At 48.4% G+C, this 23,053-nt stretch overlaps 5 protein-coding genes across 5 annotated transcripts; 2 read left to right on the forward strand and 3 right to left on the reverse strand.

Annotated features, from left to right (window-relative positions):
* The first annotated feature begins 6,086 nt into the window (after positions 1–6,086).
* On the forward strand, positions 6,087–8,274 carry LOC135597040 (cytochrome P450 78A9-like). Its single transcript, XM_065089448.1, has 2 exons — positions 6,087–7,395; positions 7,496–8,274. The coding sequence occupies exons 1-2, from the start codon at positions 6,391–6,393 to the stop codon at positions 8,138–8,140; spliced, it is 1,650 nt and encodes a 549-aa protein (XP_064945520.1). The 5' UTR covers positions 6,087–6,390; the 3' UTR covers positions 8,141–8,274.
* A 965-nt stretch (positions 8,275–9,239) lies between these two features.
* Positions 9,240–13,810, reverse strand: LOC135597041 (SH3 domain-containing protein 2-like). Its single transcript, XM_065089449.1, has 10 exons — positions 13,644–13,810; positions 12,325–12,447; positions 12,183–12,252; positions 11,958–12,109; positions 11,499–11,600; positions 11,116–11,316; positions 10,964–11,026; positions 10,681–10,833; positions 10,502–10,576; positions 9,240–9,647 (listed from the first exon to the last, which is right to left on the reverse strand). Exons 1-10 carry the CDS (start codon positions 13,701–13,703, stop codon positions 9,531–9,533), a joined length of 1,116 nt encoding a protein of 371 aa, XP_064945521.1. The 5' UTR covers positions 13,704–13,810; the 3' UTR covers positions 9,240–9,530.
* Positions 13,811–14,210: 400 nt separating this feature from the next.
* LOC103970924 (protein terminal ear1-like) lies at positions 14,211–16,074 on the forward strand. The gene is made up of 4 exons (XM_009384838.3): positions 14,211–15,157; positions 15,229–15,387; positions 15,461–15,602; positions 15,680–16,074. The coding sequence occupies exons 1-4, from the start codon at positions 14,601–14,603 to the stop codon at positions 15,830–15,832; spliced, it is 1,011 nt and encodes a 336-aa protein (XP_009383113.2). The 5' UTR covers positions 14,211–14,600; the 3' UTR covers positions 15,833–16,074.
* Positions 16,075–18,052: 1,978 nt separating this feature from the next.
* Positions 18,053–20,462, reverse strand: LOC103970925 (cell division cycle 20.2, cofactor of APC complex-like). Its single transcript, XM_009384839.3, has 8 exons — positions 20,391–20,462; positions 20,194–20,313; positions 19,943–20,125; positions 19,153–19,419; positions 18,912–19,014; positions 18,523–18,839; positions 18,293–18,442; positions 18,053–18,196 (listed from the first exon to the last, which is right to left on the reverse strand). The coding sequence occupies exons 1-8, from the start codon at positions 20,460–20,462 to the stop codon at positions 18,053–18,055; spliced, it is 1,356 nt and encodes a 451-aa protein (XP_009383114.2).
* A 1,012-nt stretch (positions 20,463–21,474) lies between these two features.
* Positions 21,475–22,432, reverse strand: LOC135596408 (E3 ubiquitin-protein ligase ATL4-like). Its single transcript, XM_065088461.1, has one exon. The coding sequence runs from the start codon at positions 22,430–22,432 to the stop codon at positions 21,671–21,673; it is 762 nt and encodes a 253-aa protein (XP_064944533.1). The 3' UTR covers positions 21,475–21,670.
* Positions 22,433–23,053: the final 621 nt, after the last annotated feature.

Here is a 23,053-nt window from a genome sequence, read left to right on the forward strand (position 1 = left end):
AGTAATAGACCTGAGAAAGATGACAAAATTATATATATACATACATATATATATATATATATATATATATATATATATATATCTGTCTCATCTCATCGAATAATATGATCGGATATTACTGGAATGTAAAGAGTTTTGACATAGTTTATAGTTTGAGTAGTAAAATAAAAAATGTTAAAAGTTTGTCAAAATCAAAAGAGTAGAAGGTTGATTTTATAAAACAAAGAGTATCGAACCTTTTTATATAACCATTTAGATTTATTGTATGTCATATAATCATAACATTAATTTTAAAAAAAACATGAAATGTAAATGAGAGGTTACTCTTCAGAACTGATTAAAAAAGATATAAAATCTTTAGGATATAAAATTAAAGATCAATAATAAAAATAATAAAAACGATGAACCTAATGCACTAGTGTCACACTAGTTTTGTCTAAGTCGTGTGACACTCGTGTTGTTGTGGTAAACAACCTGGAGTCGTGGCCTCGGGGTCGACGCGGTTCGGTTCGAGTCCGGATGGTGGGATCTTTCCAGTGCGGCCCTCGGGTTCGCCGAGGTGGTCGGCTGCGGTGGTCCGATCAGGACGGGGTCAGCCGTCTCCACCGGAGGGGGCTCCTCAGCTGGGCACGCGCTCCGTCTGCCGTCCTGCAAACAGGTCGAGTCGGGAGGCTCGACCCGACCCCTCCGACGATCAAGTCAGTAGATGGTGAAGGGGGTAGAGAGGAGTAGAGTTTGAGGTGTCTCCTTGGTGTGTTCTTTTCTCCGTCTCCCTTCGCTCGTTCAGAGTGCCAGGGTATTTATAGGGAAGCTTGCTGTTGTTTGATGTGCCCGCTTGTAGGGACAGATGGTGGCGTCTGACACTAGCGTTGCATGGCGTGAAGAACCGAGCCTGAGTAGGCGTTAATACGCCTCGGGCTGTGTTCCAGTCCGTTTGACCGGGTGCTGTCGCGTCGTCCGAGGCGTGAGGCGTCATCTGACGTCAGTCGGGTCTTATCATAGTTACTATCCTCATCATATTCCCCCCCGGAAAGAAGCTATGCGTCGGTCGTTGTAACGGGAGTCCGAGGCATGGCTTCAGCTTTCAAACGGGCTGGCCGCGCAGGCATGGCCTCGGGGGGCATGTAGCCGAGGACATGATCCGAGGAGCACGACGTAGGCGGGCTAGCCGCGCAGGTGAGTCTCGGGGGCATGAAGTCGAGGAGCACGACGTAGGCGAGCTGGCCGCGCAGGTGTGTCTCGGGGGCATGATCCGAGGAGCACGACGCAAGCGGACAGGCCGCGTAGGTGTGTCTCGGGGGCATTATCCGAGGAGCACGACGCAGGCGGACTGGCCGCGCAGGTGTGTCCCGGGCGGCATGGAGCCGAGGGCATGATCTGAGGAGCACGACGCAGGCGGGCTGGCCGCACAGGTGTGTCTCGGGGGCATGAAGCCGAGGAGCACGACGCAGGCGGGCAGGCCGCGCAGGTGTGGTCTCAGACATCATGTGGCCGAGTAGCACGACGCAGGCGGGCAGGCCGCGCAGGTGTGGTCTCGGGCAACATGCGGTCGAGTAGCACGATGCAGGCGGGCAGGCCGCACAAGTGTGGTCTCGGGCATCATGCGGCCGAGTAGCACGACGCAGGTGGGCAGGCCGCGCAGGTGTGGTCTCGGGCCGAGGGGCATGACTCAGGTTGAGAGGTCGCCCTGGGGGGGGGGCTTGGCAGTCTGCAACCGAGGAATGCAACTCAGGCAGGCCGCCCTGAGCTTGCGCTCGGCAGTATGTGGCCGAGGAGCCCGACGCAGGCGGGTTGCGGCTGAGGGGCACGGCTCAAGCGGGCAGGCCGCGCTGAGGTGGGCTCGGCAGTCTATGGCCGAGGAGCTCAGCGCAAGCGGGCTGCGACCGAGGGACACGGCTCAGGCGGGCAAGCCGCGCTGAGGTGGGCTCGGCAGTCTATGGTCGAGGAGCTCGGCGCAAGCGAGCTGCGGTCGAGGAGCTCGGCGCAGGCGGGCTGCGGCCGAGGGACACGGCTCAGGCGGGCAGGCCGCGCTGAGGTGGGCTCGGCAGTCTATGGCCGAGAGATGCAACTCAGGTGGGCAAGCCGCCCTGAGGTGGGCTCGGTAGTCTATGGCCGAGCCGTATAGATTCAGAAGATTTTAAGCCGGGGCTAACCACGAGCCGAGAGGGGGTCAGGTAGATACTGGACCTTGGCTCGAAAGAGCCTGAGGCAGGGCTTATATTTCTTTTCATAAGGACTACATCGGGTAGCCACCGCGGGTGCTTGACCTCTCTTATGGAGCCCGCGATCGGGTGCCGCTGCTTCTCCTCACGGTCGCCCAGGCCTCCGCGGCGATGTACTGGTTAGCGCGCTGGAGCATCTCTGGCACCGTGGTGGGAGGTTGCTCCGCGAGGGACCAGAGGAATCTGGAAGGTCGCAGGCCTATCATAAACGCCTGCACTAACAAAGAGGGGTGAGTGTCCGGCAGGCCCCGGATTTGCGTGGCAAAGCGATCCACAAAATGGGAGAGGGGCTCATCCTCCCTTTGTTTGAGTCCGAGGAGCAGTGCCGCGGAAGGCTTCGGCCGTGCATAGGCCACGAAGTGGAGCTCGAAGTCCTTGACGAGCTGGTCGAAGGAAGCGATCGTTTCGGTCTTTAAGGCGTCGTACCACGCGTGGGCCGGCCCTCTCAGAGTGGTAGGGAACGCTCTGCACATCAAGGCATCAGAGGTTCCACATAGTGCCATTTGGGTGCAAAAAGCAACTACATAGTCCGTCGGGTCGGTGGAGCCATCGTAAGCGTCCAGAGAGGGGAGCTGGAAGTCCGGGGGGACTGTCTGATCTCGTATCTTAGGCATGAAGGGAGAACCTTGGTGTGCGTCCACCTCGAGCTCTCCCTTGGACCTACGAACCTCGTTCTGCACCTCGTTGAGTCGCTGACTGACGAAACGCAACTGGGCCCGTAGGGAGTCCAAAGAGAGTGCCTCGAGTTCCGGGCGACCGCTCGGGTTTGCCATCACTGGATCCCCGAGTGGGTTCAGTCGGACCCGAGGTGAAGTGGGGGGCTCCGGAAGTGTTGTGTGGGCCCGAACGGGGGGCTCGTGTTGTCGCAATGGTTGGACTATGGGCGGGTGCGCGCGGATGAGGAACGAGCGGGATGATGGTCTTCACCACATCCATCAGAGCTCGGACTTGACGGGCGAGGTCTTGGAAGGCCTCGGGTGACACGGGCGTCGAGTCGGCGGGGGTGCCGTTGGGTAGCGACATACCCGGGTCGTTAGACATTTGCCAGTATCGTTCGGAGGTCGTGGCGGGGTGTTCGTCACGATGGCCTCCGTGCGGGGGATGTTCCCCTAAGGCTTCGGTCGGGTGCGACCTGTCAGCCGTGGGCTCGTCTGGGCCGCTCGGGCCATCACCCGATATTCCGGGCCCCTCCTTCTAGCGCCAAAATGTTGTGGTAAACAACCTGGAGCCGTGGCCTCGGGGCCAACGCGGCTCGGTTCGGGTCTAGATGGCGGGATCTTCCCGGTGCGGCCCTCGGGTTCGCCGAGGTGGTCGGCTGCGGCGGTCCGATCAGGACGGGGTCAGCCGTCTCCGCCGGAGGGGGCTCCGTAGTTGGGCACACGCTCCGTCTGCCGTCCTGCACACAGGTCGGGTCGGGAGGCTCGACCTGACCCCTCCGACAATCAAGTCAGTAGATGGTGGAGGGGGTAGAGAGGAGTAGAGTTTGAGGTGTCTCCCTGGTGTGTTCTTTTCTCCGTCTCCCTTCGCTCGTTCAGAGTGCGAGGGTATTTATAGGGGAGCTTGCTGTTGTTTGATGTGCCCGCTTGCAGGGGCAGATAGTGGCATCTGACACTAGCGTTGCGTGGCGTGAAGAACCGAGCCTGAGTAGGCGTTAATACGCCTCGGGCTGTGTTCCGATCAGTTTGACCGGGTGCCGTCGTGTCGTCCGAGGCGTGGGGCGTCATCTGACGTCAACCGGGTCTTATCATAATTACTATCCTCATCACATGTTTATTTACAAGTCTAAGAAAATCATTAAATTCAACTAAAATGGGACCGTTAAGATTTTAACCGTTCTTCTATATGCTTTGCATGAACAAACAGAAAGACACCAATATACCTAACATGTTCCCTCACTCACAAATCCAAATATACTTAAGAAGAAACAGAAATAGAAAATGTTATCAAGTGGCAGGGCCACCTTGGTCACCCAATGCCAATCCCTTATGATACCCCCTTTCCTAAGTTGCATCTGAGGTACAGTGAATTTACTATAAATCATTTTATTTGTGTGGGGCTTTGGATGGATGATGTGATGTCATGTGCCCTCCTTTTATTCCCCGACACATACTGGCCCACCCAACCAGGTGTGATGCTGCTTGAGAGGGACTTGATCAGCTGAGTCAGACACCATCGGACGACAAGTCTCCTTATCCTTGTGCTGTGGTCCTCAAGTTTTTGGTTCTTCCTTGGTGACTTCTCTTCTCTGTTGACCACAAGGCTCAGTTGCTGAGTCGGAAGGTGCACATCAGCAAATTAATGTTTGTGGCATGGCATGTAGAGGCTTTATCTGCTTGTGTTGGTCCGACCTTGACATTTTAATGCACCTGCTGCAGGCAATGTGAGCACCGACTACGCTCATGTGGCCATGCATTCCGGCTGTAGAGAACCTGCTTGATGGAATGATTGACCCACTCGACGAGTATGGCAGAAGAACAAACGGATCACCTCGGAGTACAGGCACACAAAGAGTAGTAGTTAAGATTCCACCGTGCACAGGAGCAAATGCTGACGACTACTCTTAATCGGTCCCCATCGTATCGAGTTATCTGGTGGCCTCGCTGCCGGATGCATGTCGCTTGCTACATCACCATTGCGCAAGTGGCTTGCTTGAGAGTACTTTTAATCGACAAGGATTCGGCAGGGGAGTGTCTGGCGGATGATAAATTGTGACAGAAAAGCCACTGAAAAGAACAACTATTGTGCAGGCAATCATCCAAGACATGTATATTTGTGATCAGGAGCTTTTGTCACTTAGTGAACAAAAGTACCGGCTGGGGAATCAGCACGGTTACGTGTGCGAGCCGATGTCAGGAACCTTTGGTGGATTGAGTAGGATGCACCTCTTAAACGTCTCGGGCGAGAGTCGTACCGACGAGGTCGGTTGGGCCCTCGTGAGTGGACGTGGGTCGCGTCCTTCCGTCCCCGGGATGGTTGACAGTTTGTCTTTACGATACGATCATGTCCTCGAGAAGGGGTGCTAATTGGCATAGGTCGGGATCCGGGCCGACGGGCTGCTCTCCTTCTACGCACCGAATGACGGTTCCCGGGTGGAGACGCTCACTGCTCGGGAGTGGCCACTTCCTTGCAAAAATAGCCTTCGTCAGGTGTTTCCCGACTTTCGCCCCTCCAACAAACAAGTTAGTCGAGTTTTTATATTTTCCTTCCTTTTTTTCTCCCCCCGGTCGAGTGCCGGACAAGAGTTTTTTATACCATCGTGCGAGGATCGATTCTGCCTTGATTCGGCGTGACCGTTGACTTTCGTTGGGGTGGAGCGACTTCTTTGACGAATTAGCGTCTTTGGGGGTGCCTGAGCGGCATCAGACGGCACCGCCCCGAGTTCTCGGGGTAATCATGTCGTACAGTGTATCGATACGGGATCCGACATGACGTGCATCCCGAGGTTCTGATAGCATATGGCGTTGGATTCGTGGTTGGTGGCGTGTGATGTCAATGGTGATTCATCGCTTCTGGGGGCATGACTCGGTTCATGATCTGTGGTGACAGGTAGGAGGTCCCTTTCAAGCCATTGCAGCTGCGAAGATGATCGTTCCTCGAATCGCTGTCACTCCATCGGAGAAAAGAACTCTTCTGCTTGCCATGATCCTTGGTTTGAGGAGTTGTTGCAGACAAGGGAAAGGAGCAAATGTCACAGTCTGATGCTTCATGACAACGATAATGTTGATATGGTAGCAGAGTAAACAACACGGAGCAGTAGCACAGCCCAATGCAGCCAGTGCTGCTGAATCGTAGGGATATGCCTCGAAGATACTTCCTTAGTCAGATTGGTCTTTCAGCATTGCAGTGAATGCTACTGGAATGAGCTGAGTACATAGACATGGCAATAATTCCACGTAAAACTGAACCACGCAGTTGACGCCAGCCATGATTCGACGGCCGCCACCTCGTCCCCCTTCCCTCCTGACCTGCACCCGCTTCCTTCTTACCCTTCGTGGCGGCGGGCGCTCCGCTTAATTTACTTTGGTTTGCCCCCAACAGTAATTACGCATTTGTTTATGGTGTGTTGGTTTCCTCTGCTGGCTTTCCTCGCTCTATATATACACCCTCAGACCTTCACCCCAACACAACTCTCGTCTCTCTAACCGGCTCTATATATACGCATCTGTTCATGGCATCCGCGGTTGACGGCGGGTGGCTCGTGTCGCTTCAGGTGGCCGCTAAATGTGGTGGGCTCTCCGCCGACCCCGCCCGCCTCCTCTCTCTCGCTGTTGCCGTAGCGATCTGCTGCCTCGCCACTCTCCTGCTCCACTGGGCCTCCCCGGGTGGCTCCGCCTGGGGGAGGTACTGGTGGAACAGGCGGCGGCCCTGGGGCCTCGGCCACGCCATCCCGGGGCCCCGGGGCCTCCCCGTCCTCGGGAGCATGCGCCTCATGTCCGGCCTTGCCCACCGGAAGCTCGCAGCAATGGCTGACGTCATCCCCGGCTGTCGGCGGCTCATGGCGCTCAGCCTTGGTGACACACGGGTGGTCGTCACCTGCGACCCAGAGGTGGCCAGGGACATTCTCAACAGCCCCGATTTCGCCGACCGGCCGGCCAACGAGTCGGCCTACGGGCTCATGTTTCACCGCTCCATAGGTTTCGCCCCCTACGGCGCCTACTGGCGCGCTCTGCGGAGAATCGCGGCCACCCACCTCTTCTCACCCAAGCAGACATCCGCCTTCGCGCGCCACCGCGCCGACATCGCCGGCCAGATGGTTAGGGCCCTGAACGGCCTCGTCTCTCGGCCCGTCCAAGTCCGAAGGATTCTGAAGCAAGCCTCTCTCAACCACGTCATGTTGTTCGTCTTCGGGAGGCAGTACGAGCTCGAGCAGGACACCGAGGAGATGAGGGAGCTGAGAAGCTTAGTGGAAGAAGGCTACGAGCTCCTGGGCCATCTCAATTGGTCGGACCACCTACCGATGCTCACCGGCCTGGACCTGCAGCGCGTTCGGTCTCGCTGTTCCGGGCTCGTCCGCCGGGTCGACCGGTTCGTCACCCGCATCATCGAGGAGCACCGAGTCGCGCGCGCGCGCGACTCGGAGGCCGCTCCCGCTCCCCGAGACTTCGTGGACGTTCTGCTGTCCCTGCAGGGCTCCGATAAGTTATCTGACACCGACATGGTCGCCGTTCTCTGGGTATGCTTACCTCTCCCAAAGGAATTTATGGTTATATGATTAGAATTATTAATTGAGAAATTATAATAATAGAATTAACGACGTGGAAAAAATTATATAGGAGATGATATTCCGGGGTGCCGACACCGTGGCGGTGCTGATAGAGTGGGTACTCGCGCGGCTGGTGATGCACGGGGAGGTGCAGGCGAGAGCGCAGGCGGAGCTGGACGCGGTGGTGGGCGAGGACCGGGATGTGACGAGAACCGACGAGGCGGGGCTGACAGTGGCGCATCTACCGTACCTGCAGGGGGTGATAAAGGAGACGCTGAGAATGCATCCTCCAGGCCCGCTGCTGGCGTGGGCCCGCATGGCCACGTCGGACGCGCTCGTCGGCGGGGCCCTCGTGCCTGCGGGGACGACTGCGATGGTGAACATGTGGGCCATCGCGCGCGACCCGGCGGTTTGGCCGGACCCGCTCCGGTTCGATCCCGGCCGGTTTACGGACCAGGCGGCCGAGTTCCCGGTGATGGGGACGGACTTGCGACTGGCGCCGTTCGGGGCCGGGCGGCGGAGCTGCCCCGGGAAGGGGCTAGCCATGGCCACGGTGGAGCTCTGGGTGGCGGCGCTGGCGCACGAGTTCGAGTGGCTGCCTCCGGGCGACGGCGTGGCGACGAGGGAGCTCGACCTCTCGGAAGTGCTGCGACTCTCCTGCGAGATGGCGGTACCGCTGACGGTAAGGCTGCGACCACGACGGGGGTTGGCTTGATGGGAGGTGGTGCGCCGCCCTCAATGTATAGACTATGGTTATCGATGACTGCAGTGGCTTCTATCTTTTAGTTTTACTTGTGTATGATATTTATGTGTAATTATGAAAGATAATATATACATAAATTCCCCTAATGTCAATGTTTTTGCATGTATTCTTTCCAAACCTAAAGCTTAGATACGGTGTGTGCGGGCACGCGTGAATACATCCTCAATATTGATATATCAAAAGAAAATTGTTTCTTATTAATAAAATCAATAATATATATATATAGCAGCTGGTTTCCTTGATTGAGTAGAGCAGATGAGCAAGCAAGCTGCAACATGAAAAAGAGGTACAAACCTGTGTATATGATCAGTACAAATTCCACATTGCAGTCACTCCATTCCTGGAAGAACTTTCTCACCTCAACCCTGAAATCAGCAAGAAAGTTTCTCCAAGAACACAAGAAATGTTCAAACACTAATCTAGATATGTTGAGCCATATCCTGACAGTTCAGTAGATGCTGGTTCCATTTTACTAAGCAGAATAGTTTTACTTCAGTACCATTTTGACACATTGTTGCAGTCATTCATCAGCTTCCTTGTCTTCAAGAAACCCTTAAACTCAATTAACCACCAGCTTAATTGTACAAACCATCATAAACAATATGACATTATGCAATTTTTATTGGTAATCATCTTTTTACTATGCACAACTCTTATCTTAAAAACTTTTATGTTCCTAAGACACCCTCTATAAATGGACATAAACATTCTCCAGACGAATCACTTGATTTCAATAAACTCTTCAATTTCTTTCATACAATCTTTTGGCTCACAATTATCCAACAAGCTTTTTCAATTTCTTTCATACATTTCATTTTTCTCTCTAAGGTTCCCATATCAGCTCACAAGGATAATTGACCAACGAATGAAATGAATTATAATAAATGATGATAATTGAAAGATTATGAGATAAAAATATAATTAATAATTAAGAGACAGTATTTAATAAAATTAAATTTTATTATTTTTTAAATGATTGTATGAGTAAGAAAGTTGTCAAGCCTGAAAAACTGCATCACTGATGGAAATATTTTCTAAAATGAGACCCCCATTATCAAAAGAAATCTATATTTCTGAAATTATAGAGGTGACAAGCATTTTTCGGGAAAACCGATGGAGAATCTTGGCTGGTATCATTTCTCATTCACTAATAATATAATGATGTAGAGATAATTCATCAAGATTCAGATGCATAATTACCTCAGGGATCCAAATGGAACATGACTTTGGATTAGATGAGAGTTGACAAGAGCAAACAATCTTGATCGTGGAGTCAGATCTGAAGCAGTGAAGACACCCTTTCAGTTTGAAAGGCTTGACATGGCTACAGCCAAATCGTATATCAGAATACTTCAGCAATTTTGCTAGCAAGAACACGATCACGCCTCTCCACGTATCCATAGGGGAACCATCCAGCCTTGCCCTTGCATTCGCCCTCTGCCCATCCATTATTGGATACCTGCAGGTGAAGATAAACACTTCTGATCAGTCAAAATAAGACAAGCACACTTAATATTCACTCGAATGCTTTTTCTCCTTTTCTTTATTTTACACAGAAAAACACCTAACATGGTACAATTAACAAAGAAGTTAAGATAATTTCCTTCCACATATAATTGGCATCTGCATTTGATCTCCTAAAACACTAATACCATATCATAATTTGAACCATAAATTTTGCATTTACATGTTGTCTCAGAGCAAACAAATTTCATTAGAAAAAAAGTAAGGTGCCTAATAATCCATACACATAGTTATGACCTGGAGAACTCCCATCTCCAGCATCAAGTGCAATAAGCATCATGAAAATTGAACTGACATGTTTTGACAGTATCTTACATTTAAAAGTAAGCATGTGGATACACATATATGGATGAAAAGAAATGAGGAACCAAAACCTGCTCATTTGAGTATATTCAAAGATACTGGTTGTTTACAACTGCTTTGATCACATATAATTTATCTACAAGTCCCGAACAGACATTAATCTGATATGAACTTCCGTTGGCCAAAATGTCTCTGAAAGTCCAGACACTTGCAAAGCTTTGGTTTAGCAATGCGAGCAGAGTGCTGACTACTAGAAAAAAAGGCTGGGAAAACATAATGCTTAATGCTAATCTGGAAATCATATCATTTTTCAATCACCATTATGAAATACAAGTTCATCCAACACTACAATCTATCAATAAATAGAAACTCTTCTATAAACCTTTTTTCTACATCCTGGATCAACATTAATTTGTTTTCCACTTTCATTGGATAGCATTCCCGACAAGAAAAGGCAGATATGAATGCACAAGATTCGACGAGTACCTTTCGCACAACAACAAAGTCTCCAACTGACAAGTCCAGTTCAGCATCTGACTCAGCCTGATATGAATGCACAACCTTCACAAATCACACAGTTTTAGTGAATATGGTTAACAAGTCATAAATAGAACAATACCAATAACCACAGCATGATAGTAGAAACTAACAAAGAGATAGATTACCTCCCCCAGAAAGTATCCCATAGAATCAGTTAATCCATCAAAAGTGTGGGAAGGATATACTCCATCGGCTTCTTCATATGATTGAGGTGGAGGTACAGGTTCATCCAAGACTGAGCTTGGAGATGCTTCAATTCTTTGCCGTTTAGAAACCATCTGCAATCAGGACAAAAGGGCATAGTAGAACCATCATGGAAATTAACAGTAAAAGATCATAATTACAAGTTCACAAGTTTCATCAATACACCAAAAAATTGTCTATTAAGCAAAATTGTGTGACACTTGCCTCTCCTGCAAGCTGGTCAAGGATTTGAAGGCTTTTCAGATGGTAACTGCGCTCAGATTCAATCTTCAACTCAAATGGAAAATTCAAATTAAGTTACATTTTAGGCTACAACAAGATATCAAAACACGAGAATCACGTTGCCAAAGATGTACCATTGCAATAAGTCGCTGCAAAGTCAATCTTTGTTGTTGAGCTTCAACAGCAGCCATTGCTGCTATAGCTTCTTTACCTAACACTGTCATGTTTGATTTCAGTTCTTGCAACTTTGTTTCAGCAGCTTCTAACTTCAAACTATTGTCGACATAACCAGGAGCTTCCCTTAGTTTAATTTGGCACTTTGAAACTTCAATAGTCTATAAATATAAGCATCATATATTATTGAAAGAAAGTAAAATATCATTAGTAGAAGGCTATAAGAAGTATCATAGGAAAACACAAACATTTTAGTTGCATAAAAGCATGAATTCATGAATATAGAAAAGCATAACACATGCGGGATTGGCAACTAGAAAAGCTTCATTTGTTTCAAATGTACCTGAACTTCAGCTTCTTGTCTCATTTTCTCATAGCGCTGAGCAAGATGTCGAGCATCTTCTAATTGGGCTCCCACTACCATTGCTCGTAATGGCTCCACAACCTGAAAATTGAGGAACTTACAGCAAAGTGACCCAGTCTAAAAGGTAAACTATACAATATGCACAACAGGAAATTAGAAGTGGCCACGATTACTGGACACTAGATATTCATTCAAGTAATAAGAGATCATTAGAAGTGTCTAGATATGAGTGGCAAGTTCCCCAGTAGATCCATAGGAAATAGCAAGATCGAGTGTTTTTGCACCAGAACTACCAAGACAGCATAGTGACTTACCTCCTAAGGAATAAAAAAAATTTATCATCATGCTTATAGATTGGAACTCTTGGTTCTGATACAGTCCAACTTATATCTCAAAAAAAAAATAGGCTAAAGTGATGAATGAGATAATTAATTATACCAGGCTACTAAGCGATTTCAATAAATTTTCACGTTCTTTTTCCATATGGGAACGAGCCTGACTAAAAATTAATGCAGCTTTTGATAATGTATGGTCACTGGTGCAGCTGTTCTCAACACCATATTTTCTGCTGTCATCGGATAATTTAGTACCTGCAGGATATTACTATATGTAAAGGACAAAATCAGCAAGAAGGAAAAATCACCAACAACTCCAAAGATATACCAATCTCAACTTGTTTTGACCCAGTCACAATGAAGCCTTCCACACCACGAACAATATCCCTTTGGAAATGCTGAAAGAAACATTCAGTATTCGTAAGATAAATAACAGAGACTGGAAAACAAAATGTTAGATGTCGACAGACCTTGCTTGATCGTGTTGATATGTATAGCTGCTCTATTCTCCGATATTGCTGAAGTTCTGCCTCATCAGTAATCACATTATCAGAGATTCCATAACCACCACCTCCAAATTGCTTCAGAACTGCCTGCATTTCGATGGGAATAATCATAATTGTTATGAAAGAAAATCATTTGTTTTACATATTTTACAAATGAAATACACATCAACATAGACTCAAGTAGGAAAAAATATTTCAAACTAGACAAATGTAAAGAAGTTGGAAATCTTTAGCATAGTTTTACATGCATCTTCTTTAACATAATCTTCCACCTTCAACAATAAAAGACTATTTCTTCATAAAAACCAAAGCCCATAGCAATTAGGTTTATCATTTTCAACCAATACTTTTCCTGATGTAAAAATTCGAAGCTTCCTAGTATGCAAAGGTATTTATATTCGAAAACGATATTGGTTGCCTGCCAGCAAAAAAAAATCACCAATTTCGGAATTATGGAACATCAACTATGTTTCTCTAGTGTCATTATAGTATATCCCCTATGTCAATCCCTTTGCATCCACCTCCGTACCTCTTCTAGAAATTCCCATTGTCATTTCACATGGCCCAAATTTGTGAATGCGTTAATATCCAATATCTTTGTATGTTAGGGATATTGAAGAATGAAACTAATTATTAGGATAATACCATACACAACATTATCTATGATTAGCTGAACCAAAATGTCCCATATGGAAACAAGGTGTCCATGTTCACTAGACCACTAGATTGCTAAAAAGAAAAGGTAAAATCATACCCAAATAAGATCAAGACCAGATTCAAGATCAGCATTCCACCTAGCAAACTCCTAGCACTGATTTTCTCAGCAGTATCTATGACAAATAGGGCGACCGTGGAAATGTTACATGATCTCTAAACCTAAATCAAAATGTGGTCTTGCAAAACCTACCAATCACATCGAAAATTCTTTTCAGATAATAGCAGAAGTGGCCATGCAAAACAAAATCGATCAATGCTACCCATTCCGATGCTCAGGTGGCGTCTTGCACAAGAAGCAGACAAAACCCTAGAAATGATGTTGCTCATCCGCCTACGCCGCCGGTTAATACCACTGCTCCAGCAGGCAGACACTACGATCAAGCCCTAGCGAGTCCAGAATCTACAAAGTAGCAACCACAAAAAGGGGAACCCGGAAGAGAACCACTGGACGACTAATCAGCCGCCGGAATGTTAGAGAACAGAAAGATCTTGACACACGGCGGTTGACAAGGACCAAGAATCGGTGGAGGGGGGAGCGGAATGGGGAGGCGGAGAGTTAGGAAGACCTGCTGCTGCCTGGCGACCTGCTCCCTCAGCTTGGTTGCTTGCTTCCTTATGGCATCCATTCGCGAGCGGGCCGAGTCGCCGACGCGCGCGCGCGAAGAGAGAGAAAGAGACGGGGAGAGGGTTTTGAACGGTGTCGGAACGAGTCGGATGGGGGCGATCGAGTTCTTCTAATGGCATCGCATTTGGGCCATAGTCTTCATGCGATGGGCTCGAACCTGTGGCTTCCAATAAGAACCCAACTCGATCGACGCCATATCACAGTCCTAAAAATGACTCCTATTTTCAGAATATCAAAAATGCTCATAACCACCTTTTTTGTATTTTCTTATGAATCGATCAATTAAAAAATAATATATTATATTTTCATTTTCTTATTTTTATTTTTTTGAACTCTAAAAGTTGTTTTACACATTATTGTGAAAATTATAATCAACTGCTATTATTCTGTCATCCATAATATAAAATCCAGTGGGCTCGACATTCGAGGCAGGCAGCTAAACAAGGAAAATATTTCTACCCTCATCGCCTGTAAAGGATGACGGTCGGTTCACAGTGTTCGGCATGCTCGACTTCCCTCCGCACCACCACATTTACAGAACCATAACTTCGACTACGACAGCCTCCCCGACATCCCAAGCTGCAGGTGGACTTCAGATCCGAAGCTAATCCATGGTCGCATCGGAGAAAGCGACGCCAGGCAGCGCAAGAACAAGAGGGAGGAAAACGCGAGCTGAAGAAAGCCGATGGAGATGACCACATCAGATTCACTGGATCTCTTTGTTCTCCTGTACTCCTCCGCCGTTTTGTCTCCACTCGAAGACAATCATGAGTCGTGTGCCGCCGTTTCCATTTCCTTCCGTCTGTGTCTTTGCCGCCCATTAATGCGGTAGCAGTTCTGCTGGATCGGTATTAAAGCAGTCACCTCAGCACGTTACTCTTTCTCTCCGTCGTCCCCAATGGCTGGCCTCGATCCCCAAGCCCCGGTTTACGTTCCAGCTTCACACGATATCACTCCATTTGGAAGCTACTATTACTCCTCTTCGCGAACTTGCTATTTTGTGTTCAACCAATCTATGCAGGTCACTCCATATTTCGAGCTTTGTCCCTACCCACCACCACCTCCTCCTCCTCCGCATGGACTTGTTTACAGCACTTATTGTGCTTGCTGGAAAGGGTTTTCCTGGAGTGAGATCCATTCGATCCCTCTCCAGCTGCCTGTAGCTGATGATAGGATTCCTTCGACTCATCTAAGCAAGGAGGAGGAAGAGGAGAGCCTCGAGCCTGTCACCAAGGTGAACGAAGAGGTGCAGTGTGAGGCCGCTGCCGAAGCCCGGAAGGGTAGTTTCAAAAGGTTTGGATGCGGTGGTTCCTTTGGTTGGAGAAGGAAGGCTTCCGTGCCGAGGGCCAGGAGCCGGAGGAAGGAATCTGAGCTCAAGGGAGATGAGAATGTTGCAGTTGAGGTTGATGGTGGAAAGACCACAGTCATGATCAAGAACTTGCCCAACAAATTCACGTACGTCAACTCTGCGATCCCAGGACCTTGTTTTCCTTCCAGTAGCTTCTTACCTCTCTTTCTTTGCGTAGCAAGGAGAAGCTGTTAGGTATACTAGACCAGCACTGCTATGCAGAGAACCAGAAGATAATGGAAGAAGGAAATGAGAAGTCACTGGAGCTGGGAAAGGGAGATATCTCATCAACCACTTTGTCCGAGTTCGATTTCTTGTACCTGCCTATAGATTTCAAGTGAGTTTGCAGCTTTCCTTTGGCTTTGATTGTCTTGGTTGATTGCTTGATTTCTTTGTGGAAATGGAATTAGTACGGGCAACAACATGGGCTATGCGTTCGTCAACTTCACCAGTGCAGTAGCTGCGTGGAGGCTGTACGGCTCCCTCCAAAACTACGACTGGAAGCCGCATGGATCTCGCAAGATCTGTGTGGTCACGTACGCCAGAATCCAGGTGAGTTCAATCTTCCATCTATCTAATTCTTAGACCTCCCTCCGTGGTAAACGCAACATTCCTTCTTTTGGGCACAGGGTTTGCCGGCACTGCAGAAACACTTCAAGAACTCAACCTTCGTGTGCCACAGCGATGACTTCCTCCCTGTGCGCTTCATCCCAGCTCGCAGTGGGTACTGTCGGACGGAGCAGCAGCACATTGGCAAGCGACTTCCTGTTTCCAAACCCTGATGGCAAGTACTAACAGAGAAGGCAATAGGACAATGACTAGGGTTTTGTGTGTGTTTCCTGGATAACAAAAGCCAGGGTTTCTGAATGTCTATCTATCCATCTATACTAGCATTTAAGGATGGAACGGCAGATAGATGGATCGGAAGTAGACATCTATGGTTCTGTGAAATCATGTAGTTTGCCGTGTAGCCTTGATGTTTATGCGTATGTATGGTATGAATGAAATGGTTCTTGAGCATCCATGTCATATGCATGATTGAGTGGTGGCGGCAGGGGAGGATCGAGGAGGGAAAGGCGTGGAACAGGAGGACGTACCCCTTAAGCCGCCCCACCACTGTTCAGGAGTGCGCGAGTGCTTCCTTCTGCTGCAAGGATTGTCTGCTGTTGCATGATTGACGTGCGATTCGACCCGACTTAAACGTGCCTCAGCTACAGTGGGTGTGTGGAGAAAGAGCAGTCCTACTACTCTAGTCTACGTAAAGCAGCAATTCACGCCATGGCCTGCCTGTTGTTTGTTGTCTTCTTCTTGATGGGCTCCTCTTCGCTCTGCTTCTCGTCTTTCTTCGTGGCCACAGCAACCCACTCTACCTTGAACTTTTGCTTCTGCGCCGAGTGCTGTGGCCGCATCTGATCCGTTGTCTTTGGCTTCCACGTTAAGGAATGCCTGTAATCCCCCAAACTCGGAAGCTTTTTGTCATATTGGTACCTGACTGCATGAACAGGACCAGCTCGACCATTCTCTGTGCTCCTCGCTGCACGTCCCCATGACCCTGTATTCCATCCGTCGTCGTGTCTTCGAAGGTCGGAGATTATATTCTGGTGCTGCAGCCGACGATTCTTGTGGGAATTACTTCCCCACGAGACATTTCGATCGCCGGTATCACCCGGTCGATTCCCAGGGCCGTGGGAGCTCTGGAGATCGTTGGTAATTTGGGGAGGGGCAGTCTCCAGAGGCTCCCATGGGCCCGGAGGCAAACCTCGGGGTATCGGCACCCTAACGCGGACGACGGCACCCTTAGCCGGCGGCGGCAGGGATGAGGGAGGAAGGATGAGTGAGTGCGGGAGGAAGCGGAAGCCGGAAGGGCGATCGGCCGAGGCTGGCGGCACGGCCCGAGGGGCGAGTCGAAGGAGCTGGAGAAGGAAGGGCTCGTCAAAGGCGGCGCCCGAAGCGCCGTCGCCCGCTCTGCCGGGCGCCATCGGCTGAGCCGTACTACCGGATGCAACCGCGGGAGGAGTTTGAAGCGCCCGACCATATCCCTTCGCTTCATAGTCTCATCGTTCGATCCAACGGCTCACGTCGCGTGAGAAGGCCCAAAACTTGTGATAAAATGATTCCACAACCACGATTACATGATGGGACGTTTGTTTCCCCACATTTGTCTCGTTTCAATATTTGCATACATGAAATAACAAGAAATATTTACAAAATATACAAAAAGGTTATTAATAACTACATAACATTTTTTTTATATATTTTATATTTTATATTTAAAATAATTTGGTGAATTTTAGAAAAAAAAAAAGTCTTACTTTTAAAAAAAATTTACAAAGCATTTGATCGAATAAAAAATTGAGCCATCTCCATTGACCCTCGTAAGCTCAATCGCTACATGTCTTACCCATGATTGAGAAAGCTCTCTCCCTCCTCTCCAACCCTCATCTCTTGCAACCAACGATAAAGAATCACAAACACCCACTATCCGACCACACTCACGATCAATAGTGCACCCCCTTCCTCTTGTGGTCGATAACGAGAGGAGACGACGAGTCTACAAGTGACAACAACGAGGGCCAAAGGTGGGACGGAGGTGCAACTAGGATGATAATCAAATGAGATTAAAATTATCATTAAAAAAATATTGTTTTATAATTTTTGAAAATAAGAGTGTTGTATAAGAAATTTTGTAAAGTAATTTTTTTTAAAAATTCGTCCAAATAATTTTATAATAAAAAAACTTCAACTGGAAGCTGTATATTTTTTGGCATCTTACTGGAAGTCGTGTATAGTTTTTTCGTTTTTTTTTTTTGAAGTCGTGTATACTTCAAACTATACGCTTTGAAGTATCGAAACATATTGGAAAATGACGTATGATTTGCAACGAAAAAGGGAACAGAAAGAACTACTTACATTGGTTATATGTTTCCTCCGTTTCTTGTTCATCGATTTGTATTGCAACCCCTCGAATAACATACTTATGTACCCTTAGGAAGAGATTTCCTTCATCTTATGTGCATTCTTTTCAGCGAGAACAGGCGATCCTCATCATCCATCGAAGGAGAAGAATATGGGGGTGGCTCGAACACTTTCCAGAAACGAATCGTTTCGTCTGCTGCAGCTGACACCACTGTCGATCCATCTGGACTCTTCACAACCAAGGAACACAGGGATCAAGAACTCGCAGAGACGTCACTCGCCTACGTCAAGAGAAATGCCACTGTGTTTCTGTGGAGCTTTCTTACCTGGGAAAGTTGCAAGATTCTGTCAGTATGCCCTGTGAAGTCTGTGATCTTTGCCAAGGAAGGGTACGCCCATAAGCTCAGACGATTCTGGTTGTAGCCATGGGCACTCAAGATCTCCTTCTGATGCCTGTTCCACTCCAGCGCGCACACCTGCTCGACGAAATGACATGCCGTGGAGATTTAGACCGCTACCACGTAATGCCAAGCGGTTGAGTTCTTGAGCGTCTTGCCTGCGCAGAAGTGTTGATGCTGTTGGTACACTTCCCGGTTTGGGCGTTCCAAATCTTGACGCATTGGTCGGCGGTTCCACCACCAGAAGCCAGCGTTTTCGGCTGGAACGGGCACCACGCGAGGGCTCTAACGGCTGCGCGGTGGTCGGTGAACCGGTGGAGGTACCTTGACGATCCCATCTTCGAGGATTCCCACACATGGACGAGGTTGTCATTGCCACCGCTCGCCAGCAGATCCCCACCGCATGACCACTTCAGGCCACAAACATCTCCGGTGTGTGCTTTGAGTTTGGAAGAGACATGGCGGAAAGATCTCACTGCGTAGATTATTGCATTACTCCCCTTCATCTTTTGGACAGAAGATTGAAGAAGCAAAAGAAGCACAATACCATCATGGTTGATGATGGATGCATCACGACTGCCCGACGACAACATGTTCCACGTCCAAGAAAGGCTACCAACTCTAGCCAAGTGCCCTTCCAGGATCCTGACCTGAAGCAAATGATCACGCAAGTCAGGCGCTGTCTCAAGAAATTTCTCTGATCCTGATCTCAACTCTCTGCTACTTATCCATGAAAGAAGAGGAAGAATTGCACATTGTCGAAGCTACAGAGGAAGCATTGGACAAACCTGTTGCAGAGCTATAGCATCCCAGATCTCAACTTTGGAGCTCGCAAATCCTACGGCCACCATCTTCCCGTCCACAGACCATGCAACACTGGTGGGGTGATCATCCACATCCGTGGTTAGCAGCAACTGCACCATGGAGTTGGCAGCATTCCAGAGGCACAGTGAACGCCCCAAGGCGACTGCCAAGATGTTGCTCTTCCCCCAGTCCATGAGGTTGAGATAGTAATCATCAATGAGCTCTGGCCCATCTAGAATCCGGTCGGCTGACTAATTCATCCATCAAGAACAAGTAACTCAGCATCTTTTCTCCATAAATGACAATTACATGAAAGGAGAACTGTTATCTTCGCAGTAGACATCAAGAAACAAGAAGCTTTCTGAAGTGGTCCGTGAGTCCATGTAGTTTCGTCTCATTAGCATGATGAAACTTTAGTGATTCTAAAAACACAATCAATCTCGTCGAGAAACAGATTAGGCTACATGAATTTGATCCAATTGCAGAAATAAACACTGTTTCTGAGAACAAACTATGCTACATGAAGAACATAACCTAACTACAGCAAACAGAGCATTAGGGTATCTTTCATGATTCATAATGCATCTTCGAATCATCCAAACCACAATACGGTGAAGTGCTTCATAATCACTAAAAATTCCCATTTTGATCAAAATGTTGCTCTTTCGAACAACTTCAATGATTCGAGAACACGATCAAACTGTGAATATGCTAATTAGGCTGAATGGGCAGAAGTATAGATGTGAAAGATTCTTTTGGTGTTACAGGAATTACCTGGGGAAGATGCCGAATGCGCCTAATGGATCTCGGCGGTTCCCGCTGCTCTTTCAATATCTCATCCACCATCAGAACACTGGGATGGGATTTTCTTGGGCTTCCTCTGAAAACCAACATCTTGAGCGGCTTCCCTTGGGAATCCAGCGTCCAACTCTCCTCGACGCGCCTCCTATACTCTTCCTGACTCCATCAGAACCGGGCGTCAAGAAGAAAGAACAACAAGATCAAAGAAAACAGAGAACGGCGACCTTGGGAGTCAAGATGTCGGGGCGATCGACCGTGGCGCCGTCTCGCCGTGGGTGCCGCATCAGCGAGGACCGAGCGAAGTCCAGGTTCATCAGGCTCCTGGTGGGTATGAACCGATCCCCCTTCGGACCAAGAACCGACCTTTCAGAACCAAGGGTTCAAAGAAGGAGCGGAGAGCAAGAAGAAGATCCGGCATCACCTGATCGACGAATCTCTGGGAGGCCGGGGAATGCCACTCCCGATCTCGAAGCCTCATCAAGGGCGACGACATCTTCCCGGGATAGAGGAAGGAGAGGTCTCGGAAGGAACCAGCTTAGGGTTTAGGGGTGGGGGGAGGGCCGGGAAGGGAAGGGGTTGCTTCCAACGGTCGTATTGGAGCGGCCATTACGTGAAGGCGTTGCTTCTTGTTATATGGAGTAGAGAGGGCTCGTCTTGGTTCCCGCCGTTTCCGCGAAACGATTCAAGTAGTAGCAGAAACGTTTCTTCTGAAAACGTTTCTCACAAGGGTACTGTGGAAGGCAGATTCCCAACCTAACCAGGAAAAAAAAAAAGATAATAAAATCCACATAATTATAAATTATGATAAATCGGAAATAATACCAATGTCACTCATATCTTGATATATCGGATGATATAATGTATAATATTCTCACATATTAATTATATATATAATGTTGTATATGGGTTGGCATTGTGAAAGGATCATTCTAAATGCTTTATAGGGTTGGTTGGGGCTGATGCAAATGGTAATGGATTGGAACCCAGAATTCTGAGCTACGCACCAATCTTCAAGAAGAATCATATCATATTGTTTCCCACGTATCTTGACGAGCGTAGATTTTAATGCTGACCGACCGACCATAAGAAATGTGAAGTGATGGGCTCTAAATAGAGGACGCCAATGACAAGCGTCCTACAATGGATGGACTATTCCACTCTGCTTCCTCGAAAAGGTTAGGTAGCTGCCGATGGTGTTGCCGTCGTTAGGTCACCTATTTGGATTGGATTTGCTTCGTATCCAACTCAAAGAAGAAGAAAGCTGATGCGTCGGCCATGTCTCGGGGAGAAGAACACTGACGTGTGCCAAGTCAGATGGATTCCGATAGAAGGGTAAGTAATTGACGGGTCCGAATTCAGTTGCGGATCTGGATAACGTTGTTGGATATTCTAATGTGCTACGTAACCCCGATGCTAATTTGATCTGAATCTAATAGTATAACCTCTCGGTGGGTGGGGAGTAGCAGAACGCAAATGGACAAAGCAGACGACACTTCACTTGGCAATCTGAAGACGCGCAGCAGCAGAAGAGATAGTTCGACCAACCCGCATCGACTCCGCCGCTGCTCTGACCACAACAGCTGAGTGGCAGATCTGGTAATTGTGTCCGATCTCGTGACCTTTCTTTCACATCAATTTATCCGCAACAACCTTCGGCGACGAAGTAGCGTCGGATTTCGCGATTTGCCCAACGAGATGGGGTTAATTTACGGCGCTGCCACATGGTGTTGTACGTTGGGCCGACGTGGCGGTGTTGCCGTCGTCGGGGTTTTCCAAGTCCCAGCTGGCTGGGCGGTTCCACCTGTCGGAGAAGCGGAGCGAGGAGAAGGACGAGGAGGCGGAGGAAGCTAGCCGGTCGACGTACTCCTTCAACCACCCCCGCTCGCCTCCGCCGGCCGGGGACGGCTCCTCGGCGGTGGCCGTCACTGGGAGCGCCGGAGGAAGCGGGGGCGGGGGCGGCGGCGGCGGTGGGGGGAGGTGGACGGGGGAGCGGCAGAGGGGGCAGGAGGCGGCGGGGGAGAGGAGCCAGGCGTCAATGCAGGGGGAGTGGAAGGCGTGGCGGCAGGCGGGGAGGAGGCGGAGCTGATCGCCGGGGCGGAAGCGGGAGAGGCAGACGGCGCAGTCCGGCGGGGAGGAGGTGCGGACGGCGTCGAAGTGGAGGATGGGGAGGGCCTCCACCCGGGCCAACCGGTGCCCGTCGGACGACGATGACCTCGTCGATGGCGTGGACGGGTTGTGGTGGATGAGCTGCGGTGAGGAGGAGGAAGCGCGGGAGAGAAAGCGGAGGAGGAGGTGGAAGGTTGCAGAAGCGAGGCAGACAGCGGCGAGGATGGCAGCGATAATGATGAGGCTGGCGTTGAACGAAGAGGATGACGACGACGACGACGACGAGAGGCCGCTGTAGTCAGCGGGAGTTGGGATTTGGAAGGGAAGCGGAGGAAGAGAGGAGTCGAGAGAAGGCATTTGGTGTATCGAGACTTCCGCTCCTCTTTTGCTGAAGAAGCTGAGACAATGGTCATATACTGTTTGCTGTAATGTGTTCCACCTCTGCACGTATATATATATATATATATATATATATATATATATATATATATATATATATATATTCCTCTCAAGTTGGTAATTTTCATATTTATCCCTGGATATTATTGCAAAACCTAAATATATTCCATTTTTTACTGATGAAATTTCAGAAGTTCATCATGATACTAAAAACATAAAATCATATGATAGGATATTTTAGATAATCTATATTTTATACTTTTTTAATTCAAAAAAAAAAGTCCGCCAACCACGGCCACCAGTGAGTTGGTTTTGTTCTCTAAATAGATGTTAAGATGTAATAATAAATATTATTTTTATTAGGATATTCAGGTTAATTAGTGTATTATTATATAAAATAATAAAATTTATGTTTGAGTCAGGAAAGAGTGTCATGTACACCGTTTAATGTAATGAACAAATATTTTTATTTTGTAAAAAATAAATACTATTTTTATATTTTTATTTATTAAAACCCTTTTAATAAAAAAGAATCTGATTCTTCTTTGCATGACTATCCATTACATGACTTTCGTACGA

The sequence above is a fragment of the Musa acuminata genome, chromosome BXJ1-11 (genome assembly GCF_036884655.1).
Source record: "Musa acuminata AAA Group cultivar baxijiao chromosome BXJ1-11, Cavendish_Baxijiao_AAA, whole genome shotgun sequence".
NCBI classification, from domain to species: Eukaryota; Viridiplantae; Streptophyta; class Magnoliopsida; order Zingiberales; family Musaceae; genus Musa; species Musa acuminata.